Source organism: Mustelus asterias, chromosome 9 (genome assembly GCF_964213995.1).
Source record: "Mustelus asterias chromosome 9, sMusAst1.hap1.1, whole genome shotgun sequence".
In the NCBI taxonomy this organism is placed as follows: domain Eukaryota; kingdom Metazoa; phylum Chordata; class Chondrichthyes; order Carcharhiniformes; family Triakidae; genus Mustelus; species Mustelus asterias.
Window position 1 is genome coordinate 121,410,504 of NC_135809.1, and position 19,685 is coordinate 121,430,188.

At 40.8% G+C, this 19,685-nt stretch overlaps 1 protein-coding gene across 1 annotated transcript in view; it reads right to left on the minus strand.

Annotated features, from left to right (window-relative positions):
* ano1a (anoctamin 1, calcium activated chloride channel a) overlaps nucleotides 1-19,685 on the minus strand; it is a 236,639-nt gene that overhangs the window by 61,245 nt on the left and 155,709 nt on the right. The window contains exons 13-16 of the mRNA XM_078220984.1: nucleotides 4,027-4,109; nucleotides 3,899-3,910; nucleotides 2,260-2,334; nucleotides 1,463-1,540 (exon numbers count right to left, since the gene is read on the minus strand). Coding sequence (XP_078077110.1) covers nucleotides 1,463-1,540; nucleotides 2,260-2,334; nucleotides 3,899-3,910; nucleotides 4,027-4,109 — 248 coding nt within the window. The remainder of the gene's footprint in view (nucleotides 1-1,462; nucleotides 1,541-2,259; nucleotides 2,335-3,898; nucleotides 3,911-4,026; nucleotides 4,110-19,685) is intronic.

Consider the following 19,685-nt stretch of genomic DNA (forward strand, 5'->3'; position numbering starts at 1 on the left):
GTTCCACCCATTATCTCAGTTCTGGAATCATCCTTGTAAATTTTCTGCTCCTTGACCAGTCCAGTGCCTCAATATCTTTTTATAATATGGAGACTAGAGGTTTTAACGGTTCTCCAAGGATAGTCTAGCCAAAATTCCATACAAGTTTAACATGACTTTTTTGAAGGCGTAGAATTGAAAAGCAAGAATGAATTCCAATGTTACATTTGTCTTTAATTTTTAATGGCCTCATTAATCTGTACCACTACTTTGATTTGTATATCTGTACCCTTACACCCTCTCCCTCACTTAGATTCTTATTATTCAAGCTGCCTGATTCTCCCTACCAAAATGCATCACCTCACATTTAATTATATTTTATTCAAGTTAATTTAATTACACACTCACTTCGTCAATTATTAACTATTGAAGAGATATCAAGACGCTTTCCTGTATTTTTTCCCCAAGCATAGGCTGGTTAACCCGATGAGGGTTAAACCTGAAGTATAAATGTCAAGTCACAGTAGTGAATTAGATGAATAGGGGTACCCACTTAGCAAGTCACGCACTCCATTTTTGCTAATAAATTGCTGCCGTCACCTCCTATTTAAATCATGGGACTCCTTTGTCATTACGCTTTCCACTCAAACTTGGCAATCACGTGATTAGTTTGTGAGTCCTTACCAGGTATGTGCAAATTCAAACTATTTGATATGACCAACATGTGATATTAAATAAGGACAAACTTCAAAACTAGAAGCTTAGCACATTGAAGTCCCTGAGCGATTACTGCTACAACATGTTAGGCTACAACTAGTCAAGCATCACAAATCATGTCACATTGTGCACAAAGATCACGAATTACATGCGCAGTGGCAACCAAACGAAGGTGACCAGGAACATAACTGAATTAAGAAAGGTGGTCTACACAATTATTTGCATGCACAGCCATTCTGAATGCACTGTATTACCAACTATCAGATACATTTAATGAAGTGAAACAGTTCAGAAAAAATAAAAACAAGTAGCTTGTTGAGAAAGACTGGCACTTTTTGAACGCAATCACGCTCCTTCAAATTTTAGATAAATTTTGGGTACAAACGCTTCACTCACTCGTTTATGGAGCAAACATTTAATCTAATTTAACAAAGCATTGTGACAAATGAAGCTTTCACGGTGGTGAGCCAACAGTTGGGGGAGATAAGTCAAACCAAAACCGTTTAAGTTGTAATCCTAATAGGAAGCATAACCAATAATCCTAATGAGGCAAACTATTTTCATTTCTTCACTCTATTGACAGTAAGAGTTGTTCAATGAAATTATATAGTGGAATGTGATTGGAATAGCAGCTGACATTAATCAATATATTTCACTGCAATGAATGGCACTTTCATTCTTCTTTTCAAATAAATGACCTTGGCCCCATGTCTTTCTGAACAAACTTGGGAAAACAAAAATAAGAAGCTTTATTTTCAACTAGTACCAATTTCACCCCGGCCATAGCAGACCAAACTCTGTTTTTCCATTTGTTTGGATGTTCCTCCACTCCTTCCGATAACCTCTGAGGTCAGGGCAAAGAAAAGGACCACATAGACAGTGTTAAATTCAGTAACACACATTACCACAGGCTAACAAAAGGGATCCAATGCCAAGCTACTTAAATTGTTGAATATAAATGGAGGTAGAGAAGCTTTTCCCTTGGACTCAAGATGGGGAAATGCTAAAATCCATTCTTAAGCCCAGCATCCCTATCAAACCCATTCAGGCCTTATGGAGAATATGTCAGATGAACAGTGAGGTACCATCCATTTTCTTCTGACAATGTGGCATTATCCCCAGACCAAGAAAAGTATCTCCCAAGTGCAACAAGAATAGATTTTCCCCTTTATTCAAGTAGCCATCAGTGAGGCACCTCTCCAAAAGATCTGCAGTAATAGGCGGTCTCATGTTGGGTTGAACCTGCCATATTGTATATGGATGCAGCCAAGGAGCTGGTGTTCAATTCAACAGACTGGATTCAAATCCTGATCTCAGATGTGGCAGGACAATGTTACAATGGACTAGGTTGACCAGTGTCTGACTATCAAGGTGTTTAATAAAAAAAGCACACTTATCAATACATAACTACAGTAGCATCAATTTGTCTTGAAAAATAATTACATAAATGAAAATAGTGAACACAAAAACGCTGATATTTTTCAAGCAGACTTTTGTAAAAACATTTTACCAATTCTAAAGGATAAAACGCAAGGTGTGTTTGGATTGCAAGTTTGTTCATACCTCTTCCTTCTTTTGAAGTTCTTTCTTCAGAACTTTACTCAGAACCTTGGCTTCATATTCAGGCCGTGGATGATCCTGTGCATTTACAAAGAGAAAGGGAAACAAAACGCTTAACATACAAATTGAATTGAAAGCTGTACAACAACATTACTAAAAGTATGGCTATTTCCCTATCTCTCCAATCTCCCCCTGCCATTAAATCATTACTCGAACAAATCCTGACCAATTTTTCTGGACCTGGTGCAAGAGCCATCTCAATTATTGGACAAGTTCAAACTATACTGGAATGAACCAGCCAAAAAAAATGTTTTTGTTGAATCTCACCAATTTAGAATTGCCTTTGGCAACGCTCAGATATGGTCTAGAAGCAAGGGATGACTTCTAGTTTACAAAAATATTGAATAGAAAGCCATTTACCAGTTGTCACCCATAATCTATACAGTGTCCATTGTTCTAAATATTTTCACCTATTACCTTTGGTTTGTTGACATTTGAAACAATAACTTCCATTCTACTGCCTGGAAACATTACTTATGAAACACATAAGAACCAAGAACAAAGAGAGATAGAAGGAATAGGCTAACAAGCCCTTCAAACCTGCCCCACCATTCAATACGACCATGACTGATAAAGGACAGGAGCTTTTATGGCCTTTTTAAAACTCTTGTAAGCTGAAAAGCAACCTAAGGTACGACACTGATTACACCAACATGGACGATCCAAAGGCACATACAAGATAATGTACAGAGACAAAATAAGAAAGAAAAGTCACAAACTGGACACCAAAAGCAGTAAGCGGGCCCAATCCTCAATCTTGCTACGGCTGTGTGAAAGTTTGCACTAGCAGAAAGGCCTATTCAAATATTTTCATTTCTGATGCTAAGAGTGCTCAAATCACCAACTGGACAGGAAAGGAACAGATCGCCAAGGCAACATGGACATAGAAATTAGAAGGAGTGGGTCTGCTCCGCCATTCATTTTGATCACAGCTGATCAAATTCAATCCTGATCCCACCTTCGCCCCGCCCCCCCCCTCAAAATCCCTTGATCTCTCTAGCCCCAAAATCTACATCTAGTTTCTTCTTGAAATCACACATTTTGGCAAGAGGGGATACAAAGTAAGAATGGTTAAATGAAAGCCCCGTCACCTTAGCCAGTTACTGCCTCACCAAAGACATTTCCAGCCATTTCAGCACTATACTTTCTATTGGATAGCTGTGTGTCTTTGGGCTAATACTTTGGTCATTGTTACAAAATCATGAAAAATGGAAACCATAAACAAGCAGCGATTAGCATGGCCAGACTCCCAGTTACTAATTATTATATTGCTGCACTGGGGTTTAGTCATTATTGTAGTCCAGAGGTCCAAATGGCAGACAGGTTACCCAACTTAAATAATTGAGTGGCCCACAGGAAAGGCCCTCACCCTTGAAGGTAAAGAATCCATTTAAAATTACAAAGAGCATCGTATCTTCCTACAATGGAAAACATAGGAAGAGCAGCAAAAGCACTAAAGCTTAAAAAAGCATTGGATTACATACCTCCCCCTCCCCCCGCCGCCCCCCAGCAACAAGTATAAAGCAGCATAATTAGGCAAGCTTGTAAAAGATATGCAGTATTTAGTTTTTAAAATTCCAACCTTTAATCGTTCCTTCAGGCAGTCAGCAACAGAAGAAGAAACAAGTATTATTAAACTGCAAAAAATAGTGACAAAAGATAGTTTAATACAAATTGAAGGACTTAAGAAAACATTTTTTGAAGGCTAACCTCATCCTCTTCAAATCCGGTAAGATCCCATTTGTATATGAGCCTCATTTGGCATCTTTTCCAGTGTTCCATGAACATGGCAGCTGGAAGCAGAATTGTCCTCTATTAAAATACTATTTCTCGGAAATAAATTTAAAAAACAACGTGTTGTCGAATAAACTGAAGTGATTTTTGTAAAGAAACATTTAATATCACCCATGCACGTTCCTGTCTCTTGGTGCATGGGTTTCAGTGATAAGAATATTACACTTAAATGGAGCAATAGGGGAGAGTTTCTGGGGCCAGTATCTTGACACTTGGAAGTATTTTCAGATGTGGAAATGGAAACCTGTCAGATGGCTAACTTAGTGTTCACATTAGTGATATCTCAATGTAAAACAGGAGCGACTCATCACAAACTCTGCTCCCTAGCCAATCAATCCAATACCTGGAGGCTGAACCAGACCTTTTGCCACTACGGTGCCGATTTTTGACCACAAGACAGGCCTCTGACTCTAAATCTGCTTCATTAGCATGATTGCCTGCTTCCATCTCCATAACACTGGCCATCTCTGCCCCGTCTCAGCTCTTTTCAAAAAATCATTTGTACCATTCCAATGTACATACAATTGGAAATCTCAGTACAGATATTGAGATAGACCGGAATTCCTGCTCAATCCAATTCCCGTAAGCAAAGTTGCTTTTTGGATAGAAATTTTTCCATCTAGCCCGATGTAGCCCCACAGGAATCTAATGCCACAAATTTGGGAAGCAATCAGGTCACCACATTCATCACATGATACAAAATACATGCAGTGTTAAAAAAAATGTATACATTTTGAAAAGAGATTTGAAATTTTAAACCAGCCCTCAAAGACGATATACTCACTACCAGAGCCAGGGGAAGAACTTCAATAGGATTTGGTAATCCAACTGTTCTGCAAATCAAGCCCGATGTTAACAATCTTAAAATGGTGGTGACAATCTGTTAACTGAACGGTTGGGTTTGTGACAGTGCACTCCAGTTTATTAAAATTTTTCCTCAAGAATAAACACTCCTATTTCACCAGAAATTATGTACGAGGACACTTAAGGATTGAAAGGAATACACAAGTCTCTATGTATTGACTTCTGCACACACTTCATACTTGCTTCATGCCAAGCATCCTAATTCCATTCAAATGCTCATTTCAACACATTTATTAGGTTGAAGATTGAACACATTTAGATGTGGCTGCACCATCCCAGTTTGCTGCACATTTCAATGCTCACTGATAACGAAGCATTGTTTTTCATCGTACATGTACCTCAACTGCTTTGCTAAAAATGCCAACCACCAGCTAAACAACAGCAAGTTCTTCAGTTAGCATTCCCTGTGTCACGAAAATTGAGAGCAATGAGCCCACTGTTTTTCCACAGACTGGCTCTGCTTTTCACAGTGCTGTAGAGAGTAGTCTGGCAGATGTGAATGTATCATTCCATTGTGGCACCCAGAGAACAGGAACAAGGGAGATAATAAGCGGCAGACTACTTTCCTTAATAAAAGCAATACTGTGGATGCTAGAATCTCAAACAAAAGCAGAAAATGCTGGAAAAACTCAACAGGTCTGGCAGCGTCTGTGGAGAGGGAAAAGAGTTAACGTTTCAAGTCCATATGACTTCAGAGCTGGACTTTTCTTGTTTCATTAATTTGCCCTTCAGCATCCAGGTCACAAGAAATGCAACAACAGAACTATAATCTGATAAACAGAGTCATGGACTGACTGATACTTGGCTCCTGTTGAACAGCAACATGGTTGACTTTACCTTGCTTAATTAGGGATGGACAATAATAGGTCCAATGAATAATGCTCATACCACAGCTGCAACTTTAACACAATATGACTCTAAAAACGAACAGCATCAATTCACCATGTCTGTCACTATTTTCTCTCATGTCATGAGTATGTTAGACAATACTGTTCCAGCCAATGTGTTAAATATCATATAGTTTTAGTAAGAATGGATTCCTAATCACCAGCTTTTCTCTGGTATTGACATCTCAAATTCATCCAACAAGCAGCAGGTCTTATGGAACCAACAATTGGATGAATCTAATATAAAAAATGCTTTTGACAGAAAATGAAAGTTAATGAGCTAGTAAACTCCTCTCTTCATTGTGGGCACATTCATTTTCCATCTGCATAATATCACAATTACTTACATCTCCAGGCTTCACATTTATTCAACTCAACCAGATCCTTTGCAATGCAACCACTCGGACACTGGGTGATCTGTCCTCTCAGAGCCAGTAGAATTTAATATACATGACAAACACCACAGCACTGAGCAAAACCCTGTGGTGTTCCTTTAGTTATTAATCCAAGAAGCAACTTCTCATTTTTCATTACAATTTCTAGAAGCATTGACAGCAAGATGCTGGCCTGTGACGACCATGATCCAACCTCGATTCCTTCTCGAGTTCCAAAGAATCCCTACAGTGCAGGAGGTCGTCATTTGGCCCATTCAAGTCTGCACCAACTCTTTGGAAGAGCATCTTCCCCAGGCCACCAACCTTCCTGATTAAGGCCATTACAAGTGGCCTAATTTCACAATTATCTTGTCCATAGTATTCCCTTCAAAATATGCCAATCTGCCAAGTTAGGGGCCAAGTCTTGTCAATTGAGTACTTCCAGGTGATTGGCTTACCCAATCAATTCTAAATCAATAAATCAGATTTCTAGTTTTAATTCCTGTTTGTGATGTTTCTGTGCACAAATTAGCTGCTGCATTTGTCTAAAACACAATGTAGGAACTCACTAATTGCCGGTGAAGCTTTTAGGGAGTCACTGAGCACACTATAAATGCAATCTCTTTTCCTCAGTTAGGAAAAAAGAATGCAATAGTATCTGCGACAGCCAGCATAGCACTTTCCAAAGGTTTTTGTTTCTTTAAGTTTATTTGTGTCACAAGTAGGCTTACATTAACTCTGCAATGAAGTTACTGTGAAAATCCCCGAGTCGCCACACTCTGGCACCTGTTCGGGTACACTGAGGGAGATGTTATCAATGCACCTAACCAGCACATCTATTGGACTGTGGGAGGAAACCGGAGGAAACCTACGCAGACACGGAGAAACGTGCCGACTCTGCACAGACAGTGACCCAAGCCAGGAATCGAACTTGGGTCTCTGGCGCTGTGAGGCAGCAGTGCAACCGCTGTGCCAGACAGTTCTTACAGGAATTAATGTTTTGGGATGCAAATGAGTAACTTGAAAAGGTAACATGATAAACGTTGTCTATTGGAGGGGGATAAATGACAGTGGTTTATGGTTCCCAAGGCCCTCCACCATGGATGGGTGTTGCTCAACTCTTCTCTGGGTATGCTGCAGAATAATTAAAGAAGATCGATTGCCATGATTAGTCAACAAACCAGTCACTGTTGTATCATGCGATTACCAGGACGGTCGCATATGAACCATAAGGACTTCACGTCTTTATTTTTGTTTCATAATTCCGATGTTCCCACACCTCAAATGATCCATACTGTACCTATAGATGAATGGATTGAATAGTGTAGGCTATAAACAACCAACTAGTCAATAAAGTCTTTGTATAAAAAGGTGCATCCTCATTGTTTAATTAAAAAAAACAGCAGTCTTATTTTGTCATATTTAGCAATCATTGCACAATGCCAATCAAACTTTCTACAACCATCCAATAAACCATTTGTTTTGTTAACAGTCTATTATCTTATGTAAGCTGTCATCAAATCAACCTTTGCATTGCTGAATCTCTCGGGAAAAGCTATAGGAATACCTGATGTGACATTCTATTTCTGACTATGTGATTGCCAATTATTGCATCAAGAGCTATTTTTAAACTTCTGGGCAGGGCAAAACTTAGGTGTTGCTTTACCAGAACTGAAGGGGAAGTAAGATTTTCCAAACTTGTAACAAAATGAGTCACAGAATCATACAGAAGAGGCCCTTTGGCCCATCGAGACTGCACTGACACATGAGAACTACCTAACCTATCTGACCGATCTCTGTCTGTAGCCTCCTACACAGTTCCAATGTAATGAAATGAACAGTGCCCATCTTTCCATTGGGCATTTCACAGCTCAGGCCTTACATATTTACTTTAACTTCAGACATTAGAAACACCTCATTGTCTCTCTGGCAGTAGATGATCACATATGGGATGAATGTTTCGGCATTTCCTAATGGGTGCCAAGAGGGTGGCGATGATATGTAGAGGGACAAAGTGGAGGTCTTTCATTGGAACTTTACTGGTGGGATAACCTGCACACTGGTGGAAACCTCCTGTTTTTCTTCCACCGGACTCATGATCTCTGGAGCCTACTCTACCTTGTCAGTTTATTATGCATTCCTTCCTCCGATATTGATAAAATCTGCATCTACTTGCACAGACTAACTCACTTCCCGTTTCCCCAAAGCCTGTCCAACATCTACAAGGCACAAGGAGTGTGATGGAATACTCTCCACTTGCTCCAACCACACCCAACAAGCCTGACACCATCCAGGCTGAAGAAGCCCACTTGATCCACACCACATCCACCACCTTAAGCATTCACTTCCTCCACCACCGATGAACAGTGGGATCGCTGTGTGCCTTTTACAAGATGCACAGTAGCAATTCATCAAGGATCCTTTGGCAGCACCTTTCAAGCCCACTACAACCTAGAAAGACAAGGGCAGCAAACAGCTGGGAGCACCACCATGCTTTGGCTTGGTTTCGGTTTTTGGAACTGCACACAGTCTTGACTGACAGCACACAGTCTGTAGTCAACAAGATGCATTTAATTGAACACCAAACAGTTGAACAGCTGGGTGTAAGCATTCCAATCCTACAACACCAACCACGTGGAAGAACGGTGGGTAGCAGACACTTGGGGGATACCATCACTTGTAAGTTACCCCCATGCAAGTCTCAACTTCCTGACCTGGAACTATAATCACCATTTACTTCATTGTTGCTGGGTCACATTCCTAGAAATTCCTTGCAAAAAGCACTGTGGGTATACTTATGGACTGTAGCAGTCCAAGGTGATGGCTCAATACCACCACCGTCTCAAGGCCTATTAGAGGCAGGTAATAAATGTTGGCCTTGCCAGCAACACTCATCCCAGCAAATAAAAAAAATGTTGCTACCCCGAGGACCTTAGACCTGGAACATCAATTTCTTTGTTCTACAGCCTAAACCAAATAGTGCCAGCCTTCACGGTTATAGTTTTCAGGAAATTCCCTTGCATGTTGTCAGTACTTAATACCACTCAGTATTCAGTGCTACAATACTGATGACTTTGAAAACATGGGAGACATATTGGCCGGAATTTTACCACCCCACCCGTCATGAGAATCGGAGTGGGCGAGGGACGGACAATGGAAAGGTCCATTGGCCTTTGGGGGGGGGGGGGGATTTTACGGTTTTGGGATGAACAAAGCTGTAAAATCCTGCCCATAATGCGTGTTTAGGTTCGACACAGAGCTGCATTAAATGAATTTACATTTTTACAACAGTGCTGAGATCAACAACATATAGATTTTGAATGTAAAGGTATAGCTGCTTTACTTTATCAAAATAGATCTTACTCTGGAAAACCAAAAGAAGGATAGGAATACTTTCTAAAGAAATGCAGAGTAATATTACAGTAAACTCTTTTCCCATTACTCTATCCTTAAATATGTTTTTTAAAATTTGACTACATTTATGTAAACTACAGATTTTAAATTGATGTTATGGAGAATCAGTTTGGTTCTCGAGAATAAAATGGCAGTGCATGCATGTGGAGCTACAAGCTCAAGAAAAAAACTAATATTTTTCAACTATCAACATATACAGTCCAACTTTAACCTTCCTGCTCTTGCAACTGAGACTAGCCAAATGAGCCTCGAGACCTCAGCCTGCATGTATTTCTTATTTGGGGGTTGGTAGAATATTGATCACTTTACTATTCTACTAATCCAGAGGCCAGAGCTACTAAACCAGAGAACGTAATCAAAATCCCACCATGGTAGTCTGAGAATTTGAGTTCATGCTAAAACCAATAAAGGTGTAAAGAAGTGTCCACAAAGCTGTTGGATTACTGTAGAAACCTAGCTACTTAAATCAAATGCCCTTCAGGAAGGAAACCCTGTTATCTTTATCTGGTCCGACCATGTGACAGCCACAACAATGTGGTATGACTTCCATCTAGCCTCTGAAGTGGCCCAGCAAGCCACTCAGTAAAAACAAGATGCATGGTTCAAGAAAAAGACCCTTCACCACATTCTCATGGCAACTAGGGGAAGAGAAAAGCTAGGTTCACCCGAGGCTCCTACCTCCAAACAAAAAGTAAAGAGACAAAAACATGTATTAAATAAGGCAGATTTGTATGAAAACATTCCATGGAAGTGAACCTTCAATATCAACCAGTTCCCTTAATGCTGTATCTACTCCACTTGCATAAGGTGGAAGGAACAACAGGAGATGATTTCACCTGCATAGTTGCTGTAAAATCAGTTTTGTTGCTATGCTGGTCTCCCTTGGTGTCACAGGAAGTTGTATACATGGCAGCAATGCAAACAATAACATGCCTATCTCCAGATGGACCCAACCTCAAAACCATTACCAGCCATTTATAACTTGCACGAGAGTAGTGAGGTTCTTAGTAACGGGGTCTTGGAGCTTTTGTGGCACTGACTCCTGTATATTTAGTTTATAGGTCAGAGGCAGCCTAGTAAAAGGAAGTGAGGAATGCAAAGACTGTAGTGGGTAAATATGCACACGGCAGTTTGGAATCTCCAGAATGCAAGTATCTAAATCTCTAGTTGAAAAAATATTTAGAAAATCACAGGGCGAGAGAGTTGGGTCAAATATCTTATTGCTGAGGAAAAATGAACTATGTTTTATAGTCTGTAGAGGAGAGAAAGAACCACTCCCCACAAGTAGCATCTGATCCCAGTGGAGAGCATTGAGCTCACTTACTCACATGCGAAACACTTGAGAGAGGGAACAATTGAACAGGAAGCATCAAGGAGGTAGAAAAAGAAAAGAGGATGGGAAGAGAAAAGGTAATCATTTTTGACAAGTGTAGTAGTTCATTTTGACATTGCCTCAATTAATTGTTTTCTAGAAACGTCTCAAGTTGACAGCTCCTGAACACGATCATGAAATCGCTCTACATAAGCAGATACTTTAGCGTCAGAAGTGATAAGTAATACTCAGGATGTGCACAAACACAATGGTTTCCCCCAATTAGCAAAGCTCCTCAAGGTACATTATCCAAAGGGAAAAGTTTTTTTTCAAAATGGGAATCCCGTGGCAAACGACAGCTCGACCAGGTTATCAGACACACTCCACTGAGAGAAGGAGCGAGATAGCTCTACATCTTTCAACAAATGTTTGGACACAGATGTTCTGCAAACATATGCCAAATAGTTGGACAAGTGCACAAGGGAGCAGGGAAGGAGTCCACAGAGTAATAAAAAGGCTAGCCTAGACAAGCAAAACAAGCACAACAAGAATGTCTGCACAAAATATTTTTCTGCTGGAGCATCTGGTTGCATATACAACAGCCCATTTTTTTTTTCATTGTTGTTAATTTACTTGCATCAGAAACACCGGTGGTTCATTTCTGACCATTTCCACAGATGCTAGGAGATCTCACCTGTCCAAAAACACTCAATGATACCTTTTCAGATTTCTTATACATCTCAAAAAAATAAGATGCACTTTCATTCCCTTCGGTATGTTGGCTGTGAATGATAATTGGTACAATCATACATCATTAGATCAGTGGAATGTGCCCTCCACCCAAAAGAAAGGAAGTCAATTCAGTTAAATGCTTTGGAAATTTTTCACATTCCACACAACAAAATTAAACATATTTATGTTGTATTTCTTGCTATATTAAGTGACCCTACTTAACCCAGAGAGAGTGTCAAAACAGAGCTTGTGGAATCTGGGATATCAAAGGAAGCTATGCCACAAATGGAAAGTGCAATGAATTGAACAAGCATTGGATGGATGAATTCTACCTGCAATAAAAAGAAGTGTTTTTCCCCTCCTGGCATGAAAGCAACAAGCACTAAAGAAAATTCTGTGCTGTCTGGATCAGCCTGATTTAAATATCAAAGAATCTCAGAATCGTTACAGAATAGGATGCCATTCGGCCCATCGTATCTGCACCAGTTCTCAGGATGAGCAACTCACTCCATGCCATTACCCCATACCCCTGCAGACTGCTTCTTTTCAAATGATTATCTAATGCCCTCAAATGCCTTGATTGAACCTGCCCTCACCACACGCTCAGGCAGTGCATTCCAGACCCCAACAACTCTGTCTGAAAGTTTTGCTTCTTTTGCCAATTACTTTAAATTTGTGCCTACGCTTTCTTGATCCTTTCACGAATGGGAACAGTTTCTCCCAATCTACTTTGTCCAGATCCCTCATGATTGGAATACCTCCACCAGATCTCCTCTCGGTCTTAATTTCTCCAAGGAAATTAGTCCCAAACTCATCAATCCATTTTAATAACTAAAGTTTCTCACCCCTGGAACCATTCTCATAAATCTCTTCTGCACTCTTTCGAATGCCTTCACATCCTTCAATTCTCTGTCCTCGGTAATGTTAGCACCGTGCATACTCTCCACTCGGTAATTTTAGTGCCGTGTATTCTCTGCACTCAGTAATGTTAGTGCCGTGCATTATCTGTACTCGATAATGTTCGTCCAACCTTTCTATGGGTGGCACGGTAGCACAGTGGTTAGCACTGCTGCTTCACAGCTCCAGGGACCTGGGTTCGATTCCCGGCTTGGGTCACTGACTGTGTGGAGTTTGCACATTCTCCCCATGTCTGCATGGGTTTCCTCCGGGTGCTTTGGTTTCCTCCCACAGTCCAAAGATGTGCGGGTTAGGTTGATTGGCCAGGTTAAAAAAAAAAATTGCCCCTTAGACTCCTGAGATGCGTAGGTTAGAGGGATGCATGGGTAAATATGTGGGGGTAGGGCCTGGGTGGGATTGTGGTCAGTGGAGACTTGATGGGCCGAATGGCCTCCTTCTGCACTGTAGGGTTTCTATGGTTTCTATGATTGCTATGATTTCTATGACCCTATCAAAGGCCTTCCTAAAATGTGGCTCCCAGAACTGTGTACAATACTCCAGCTGAGGTCTAACTAGTGCCTTATACAAGTTCAATATAACCTCCTTGCTCTGATAATCTATACCCCTTTAATAAATGAGATACTGTATGCTTTATTCATCACTCTCTCAATTGTCCTGCCACCCTTAATGATTTATGCACCAATACATCCCAGTCCATCTACTCCCATTACCTTTAGGGTAATACCCTTTCATTTTATACTGTCTTTCCATGATTTTCCTATCAAATATATCACTCCGCATTTTTCCATATGGATCCTCATCTGCCACCTATTTGCCCACTTCACCAACTTGTCCATGTCCTTTGAAATTCTACACTGGCCTCCTCACAGCTTTCAATGCTTCCATGTTTTGTATTAACTGCATATATTTTGGTGCTCTGGTTTCCTCCCACAGTATAAAGATGTGCAGGTTAGGTTGATTGGCCATTAGTGGTTAGGGGGATTAGTGGGATAAATACACGGGGTTATGTGGTAAGCTTGGGCAAGAGTCGATGCAGACTCGACGGATCGAATGGCCTCCTTCAGCACTGTAGGGATTCTCTGATTCTATGAGAGGTCAACATCATGCAAGACCATACCAAAAATTCCCCAATCTTACTGTAACACGCATCAAGCTCAGGATTAGCAATTGGAATATTATAGTAACTACTGGGAAAAAGATTGACATTCAAAAACGTCTTCCAACTTTTCACTATTCCATACTTCTTATTCTCTCCTAGCTTGGTATGACATTAGGTAGACTCGTCAGAACATTCAGAATCACAAACAGTTCAGAGAGAGTAAATAGGAGAAATTATTCCGATCGGAAAAAGAGCCAGAGGACACATGAGGAAATTGAAACAAAAACAAACTTTACGAGCTAGAACATATGGGGTGGAATTTTCCCATCCCGCCTGCCACGGGAATCATAGCGGGCGGGACACAGACCGTGCAAAGATCCGTTGGCCTTGGGTGGGATTTTCCGGCACTGGGGTGAGCACAGCCGGAAAATCACTCCCACGGTCTTTCAGTGCAGCGGAAGTAGATCCATTTGTAACCTTCGGAAGGAAATTAGACCAAATACTTGTAGGTATAACAGTCACAAGGCTATAGGGAGAGAGCAGGGGAGTGGGATGAATTGTCTGCGCGCCCTCCAAGCATACTCTATGTATATGGGCATTCACTGTCCATTCTAGAGCTGGCTGGGACCAACGTTTTAATTTGAATAGTTGCAAAGCTGCGACAGAGGACATTATAGTTTGGTGCAATCATGTTGAATGTATGACCGGGCTTGGTGGGCTGAAGGGCCTGTTCCTGTGCTTATATTGTTCTTTGTTTTTTTTAAAGCATGAACTCGTGTTCTTTTACTCAGAACTATTTCAACCTTGCAGATTGGACAGTAAAATAAGTTAATAATAATTCCAACAGAAATTATGGACTAACAAGAGCAGTGGCTATAGTGATATTATTGTTTGCGAAAAAAACACATACATTTACTTAACAACGACCATCTATTCACGAAGGCCCCGCATTCTCAATCTTGCCCCTTGCCTGTGGTACAGTGATCCTCAGGTTAAAATCATCACCAATCAGTTCTCCCCCTCAAAGAAGAGAGCAGCCTCTGGTCATTTGGGACTATGCGACTTTTTACCATCTATTCAGTAACCAAGGAAATAAAGACATTCATTCTGCTTTTTGTCTTAATATTTTACCAACAAACATACTCTTACAAGTGTATATGTGTGCATGTACGCTTGTAAGAATTTGTTTGTTGGTAAATGAGTATATGAGGATTACATTATGCCCAAATAATTGACTCATTTTAGTTACTAATTTAAATGTAATTAGCCATATTTGTTCTGCTAATTAGCTCATGTATTAGCCAACATTTGCTTAAAATGGAAGGTTTTCATCCAGGCTGGTTCTGGGGCCTAACAGTGACTGTTTTATGGGCTTCTGAATGGGCAGGGGAGATAGAGTCCATACTCATCTAGTGTGCAGTCGTCATAATATCATTGGTTATTATGCAGTGATTGCCCATTCAATGACCAGTCTAATAGTGATGCGAATATACTTCATTGTTTCAGCAAGTGGTACCTGGATACAATCTCGATTCAGCCTCAAACTGCACAGAACTAAACCAAAAAATTTCAAATCTCACCCCTTGTATTTGCACCAAGTGTTCCATTGAGGCATGACTGTTGTAAAAGATATTACATTGTGGCTTAGCATACATAAAAACATCAACATGTGTGTAAACCACGTTTGTTTTCTATCATTACAACACTTAACTACACTTCAAATAAAAAAAGCACTTCACTGGCCTGGGGTTCTCCCAAGATGTGTGAAAGACAACGTACAAAATTTAATTTATTTCCTACTAATTCACTTTCCAAATAAATGATCCAATTTGTTTGGCCACAATTATATCGAAGTACTGCACAAATAAAACAAGGGATGTTTCACTTCAAACTACTTCAACATTACATGCCTTTGCGTTGGTATGCCAAAGGATGCTGGGTAGTTGATTAAGGTTGTCAACGAAACAAAAAATGGTAGGCAAAGCTTTTGTTTCCCCTTTTCCAGTAAGGCAGAACTAAAATATAAAAAGAACAGCACCTCATAGTACTCAAGACTTCAGGATCTTAAAAAGGAGGATTTGTTCATTGTTACCAGGCCAAAACACACCTCATTCAAAATATCACAGTGTAATGGATATTTCTACAGCATCTTTCAGAGATAGAGGATAAATTAGATACAATTGCTTCCTCGCAGTTTAGGGACTGATTTTGCTGTGGTTGGACCGAGGTAGTAAAGATGGGGGTTGCTGGTGGCAGGAATAAAAGGTGAAGGGTAGTCAGCCAGGACTGAATACTGGCGATATGGAGATGGCTAAATATCCTGGAAAAGTTTTTGATTACCTTTGGGAATCAGGGAATATTTACATGAAAATAGTTTCCCACATGAGAATTAGTAGGCTGTTTTTGAGTCCCGGATAGGATTGATTGTGGTTGGCCCTTGGAAGCGATGAGTTTTATTTTATTTGCCATAATGCTGAAGTAATTGTATGTATATCTAACAGATATTGCCATTCAATTCAATTGGTATTCTGAACAGTAACATGGGGTCTTAGTACTGCTGAGGGGGGTGACTGCAGGTCAAAAACAGTGAAAAATTGTTGGTTGCATGGCTTATGGCGCACAGAATTATTTAGGCATAATGGCATAGAAAATACAGTTTTATTATTGGAACATAAAAATCAGAGTTACATATTCTACATCAAACAATTGTCTACAGAGTGCTTTGCAATTCAGATTTTAACACAACGATCATTGCATTGGCCAGTGCCCAGTTGGACGTTTTCCTGCATGCTCTTCTGCAGTGAGTAACTCAGCTCCTGATTCCCCAAAGCCTATCTGCCATCTACAAGGCGTGTGTCAGGAATTTGATGGAATACTACTCTTTACTTGCTTGGATGAACCCTTGGATTTATTCCTGGAAATGAGGGGATTATCCTATGAGGAAAGGCTTGACAGGTTGGGCCTGTATCCGTTGGGAGTTCAGAAGATTGAGACAATCTTACTGAGACATACTAGATCCTGAGGAGACTTGACAGGTGTGCTCACTGAAAGGATCTTTCCCCTTGTGGGAGAGAGACTAGAACTAGGGAACAATTTCAAAATAAGAGGCCTCCCTTTTAAGACAGCGATGGGAAATGTTTTCCCTGAGGGTTGAGAGTCTGTGGAACTCTTTCCATGAGAATTGTGGAGGCAGGGTCATTGAAAACTTTTAAGGCTGAATTAGTCAGATTGTTGATTGACAAGGGAATAAAAGGGGAGTTTAGGCCACCTTCAGATCCACCATGAATTTATTGAACAGCGGAGTGCTCAAGAGACGGCACAGTAGCACAGTGGTTAGCACTGCTGCTTCACAGCTCCAGGGTCCAGGGTTCGATTCCCGGCTTGGATCACTGTCTGTGTGGAGTTTGCACATTCTCCTCGTGTCTGCGTGGGTTTCCTCCGGGTGCTCCGGTTTCCTCCCACAGTCCAAAGATGTGCGGGTTAGGTTGATTGGCCAGGTTAAAAATTGCCCCTTAGAGTCCTGGGATGCGTAGGTTAGAGGGATCAGTGGGTAAATATGTGGGGGTAGGGCCTGGGTGGGATTGTGGTCGGTGCAGACTTGATGGGCCGAATGGCCTCCTTCTGCACTGTAGGTTTTCTATGATTTCTATGATTCTATGATTTCTATGAGATCGAGTGGCCCACACCTGCTCTCAAGTTGTATGTTTGTAGAGTGCGGCTCCAACAAAGAAGATTGACACCACACAGGATAAAAACAAGCTGCTTGATTGGCACCACAACCCCCTCCACTACTGGCATGGTGTGTACCATAAACAAGGTGCCCAGCAGCAACTCAAAGTTCCTTCAACCAAGAAACCCTCCAAAACTGCGACCTTGATCCCTTAGCAAAACAAGGCCAGCAAACATATGGGAACACCATCAGCTGCAAGTTCCTCTCAAAGCCCCACACCATCCTGACTTGGGAACTTTAACTATATCACTGTTCCTTCACCGTCATTGGATCAACATCCTGGAACTCCCTTCCTAACATCGCGGGTGTACCAGTTCCAGATGTGCTGCAATGGTTCAAGGCAACTCATTGCTACTTCAAGGGCAATTAGGGATGGGCAACAAACATTGGCCTTGGCAGCAATGCCCACATCCCATAAAAAACTGACAAAAATAAAGTTCTAGAGATTAACAACTCCAATACATTTTTAAATGCCTGAACTTGTCGGCAGATTTGTATATTAATACTGGCAAGTATCATTGTCAAGTCATTATTTTTCCAGCAAACAATTGCCAAGTACACCTGTGGATGTATTCAATCAGCATCAGAGATTACCTCTTAAAATAATACAGTATTAACAGGCCCAAAGCAGATCACCTTTGGATTACCAAGATGGGAAGAAAATTCAAGTTGCCCTATGTGCTTGCATATTTTTTAAAGAAAAAAATAGCTTGGAGCTTCCAATAACCAGGATAAGTCAACTATTCATATTTTAATTTTTGAGCATGCACATTTCGAAGATCAACAAATTCAGATTAAACAAACATGACCCACATGGATTAGCAAACAAATTAAAATGAAATAAAGCAACATTAATTGCATGTGCACAATATCAGGACTAATAAGGACCCGCAGAAACATTTTATGAGGGGGGAAAGGCAGACCTGGAGAAAGTTCAGTTGCTCAGGCTAAAAAAATATTCATCTCGTTTCTACAACGCGAGCAGGCCATTCGCACCAACTGGTCTATGCCAGTGTTACTTTCCGCATAGGATTCTAGCTGTAAATCAGGAGGTGGAGGGGAAGAGAGGAGGTGAAGTTACAATCACTAGGGAAGTGGTACTGAGCAAACTGGTGGAGCTGCGGGCTGACAAGTCTCCAGGTCCAGATAGACTTCATCCCAGGATCTTAAAAAGAGGTGGCTAATGAGCTAGCAGATACATTGTTAATTTTCCAAAAGCTCCTCAATTCTGGAAAGGTTCCATCAGACTGGAAATAGCAAATATAATCCTTCTATTCAAGAAGGGAAGGAGGAAGAAAACAGGAGATTATAGGCCAGTTAACCTGATGGCTGCTGTGGGGAAGGGGTTAGTATTGATCATAAAAGAGAGATTATAGCTGGGCACTTGAAAGTAATCAGGAAGACTCAGCATGGTTTTGTGAAAGGGAAATCATGTTTGACCAATTTAAAGTTCATTGAAGGAATAACGTGCTGTGGATAAAAGAGATCACGTCGACGTGCTGTACTCAAATTTTCAGAAGGCATTCGATAAGCTGTCACTTCAAAGGTTATGATGGAAAATAAAAGCTGATGGTGTAGGGGTAACATGTTAGCATGGATAGAAGATTAACTGGCTGACAGAAAACCGTATACATGGGTATTTTTCCGACTGACAAGATGTGATGAGTGGAGTCCTGCAGGGACCCAAGCTTTTTACAATTTACACCAATAACAGACGAGGGAAATGAAGGTATGGTAGCTAAATTTGAGGATGGCACAAAGATAGGTAGGAAAGTATGTTGAGAAGCCATGACTTTACAGATAGATCGATAGATTGAGTGAACAAAAATCCGGCAGCTGGAGTATAATGTGGGAAAATATGAAGTTGCATGCTTTGACAGGAAGAATAAAAAGACAGTATTACTTAAATGGAGAACAACTACAGAATTCTGAGGGACCTAGATGTTTCAGTGCACGAATCACAAAAGGTTGGCATGCAGGGACAGCACAATCATGGTGGCTAATGGAATGCTTTCCTTTATTATGAGAGGAACTGAACATAGAAGTAAGGATGTTAGGCATCGGTGTGAACACAATTCCCACTCACCTGAAGGAGCTTAAGGCTCCGAAAGCTGTGGCTTTTGCTACCAAATAAACCTGTTGGACTTTAACCTGGTGTTAGAAACATAGAAAAACTACAGCACAAAACAGGCCCTTCAGCCCCACAAGTTGTGCCGAACATATCCCTACCTTTTAGGCCTACCTA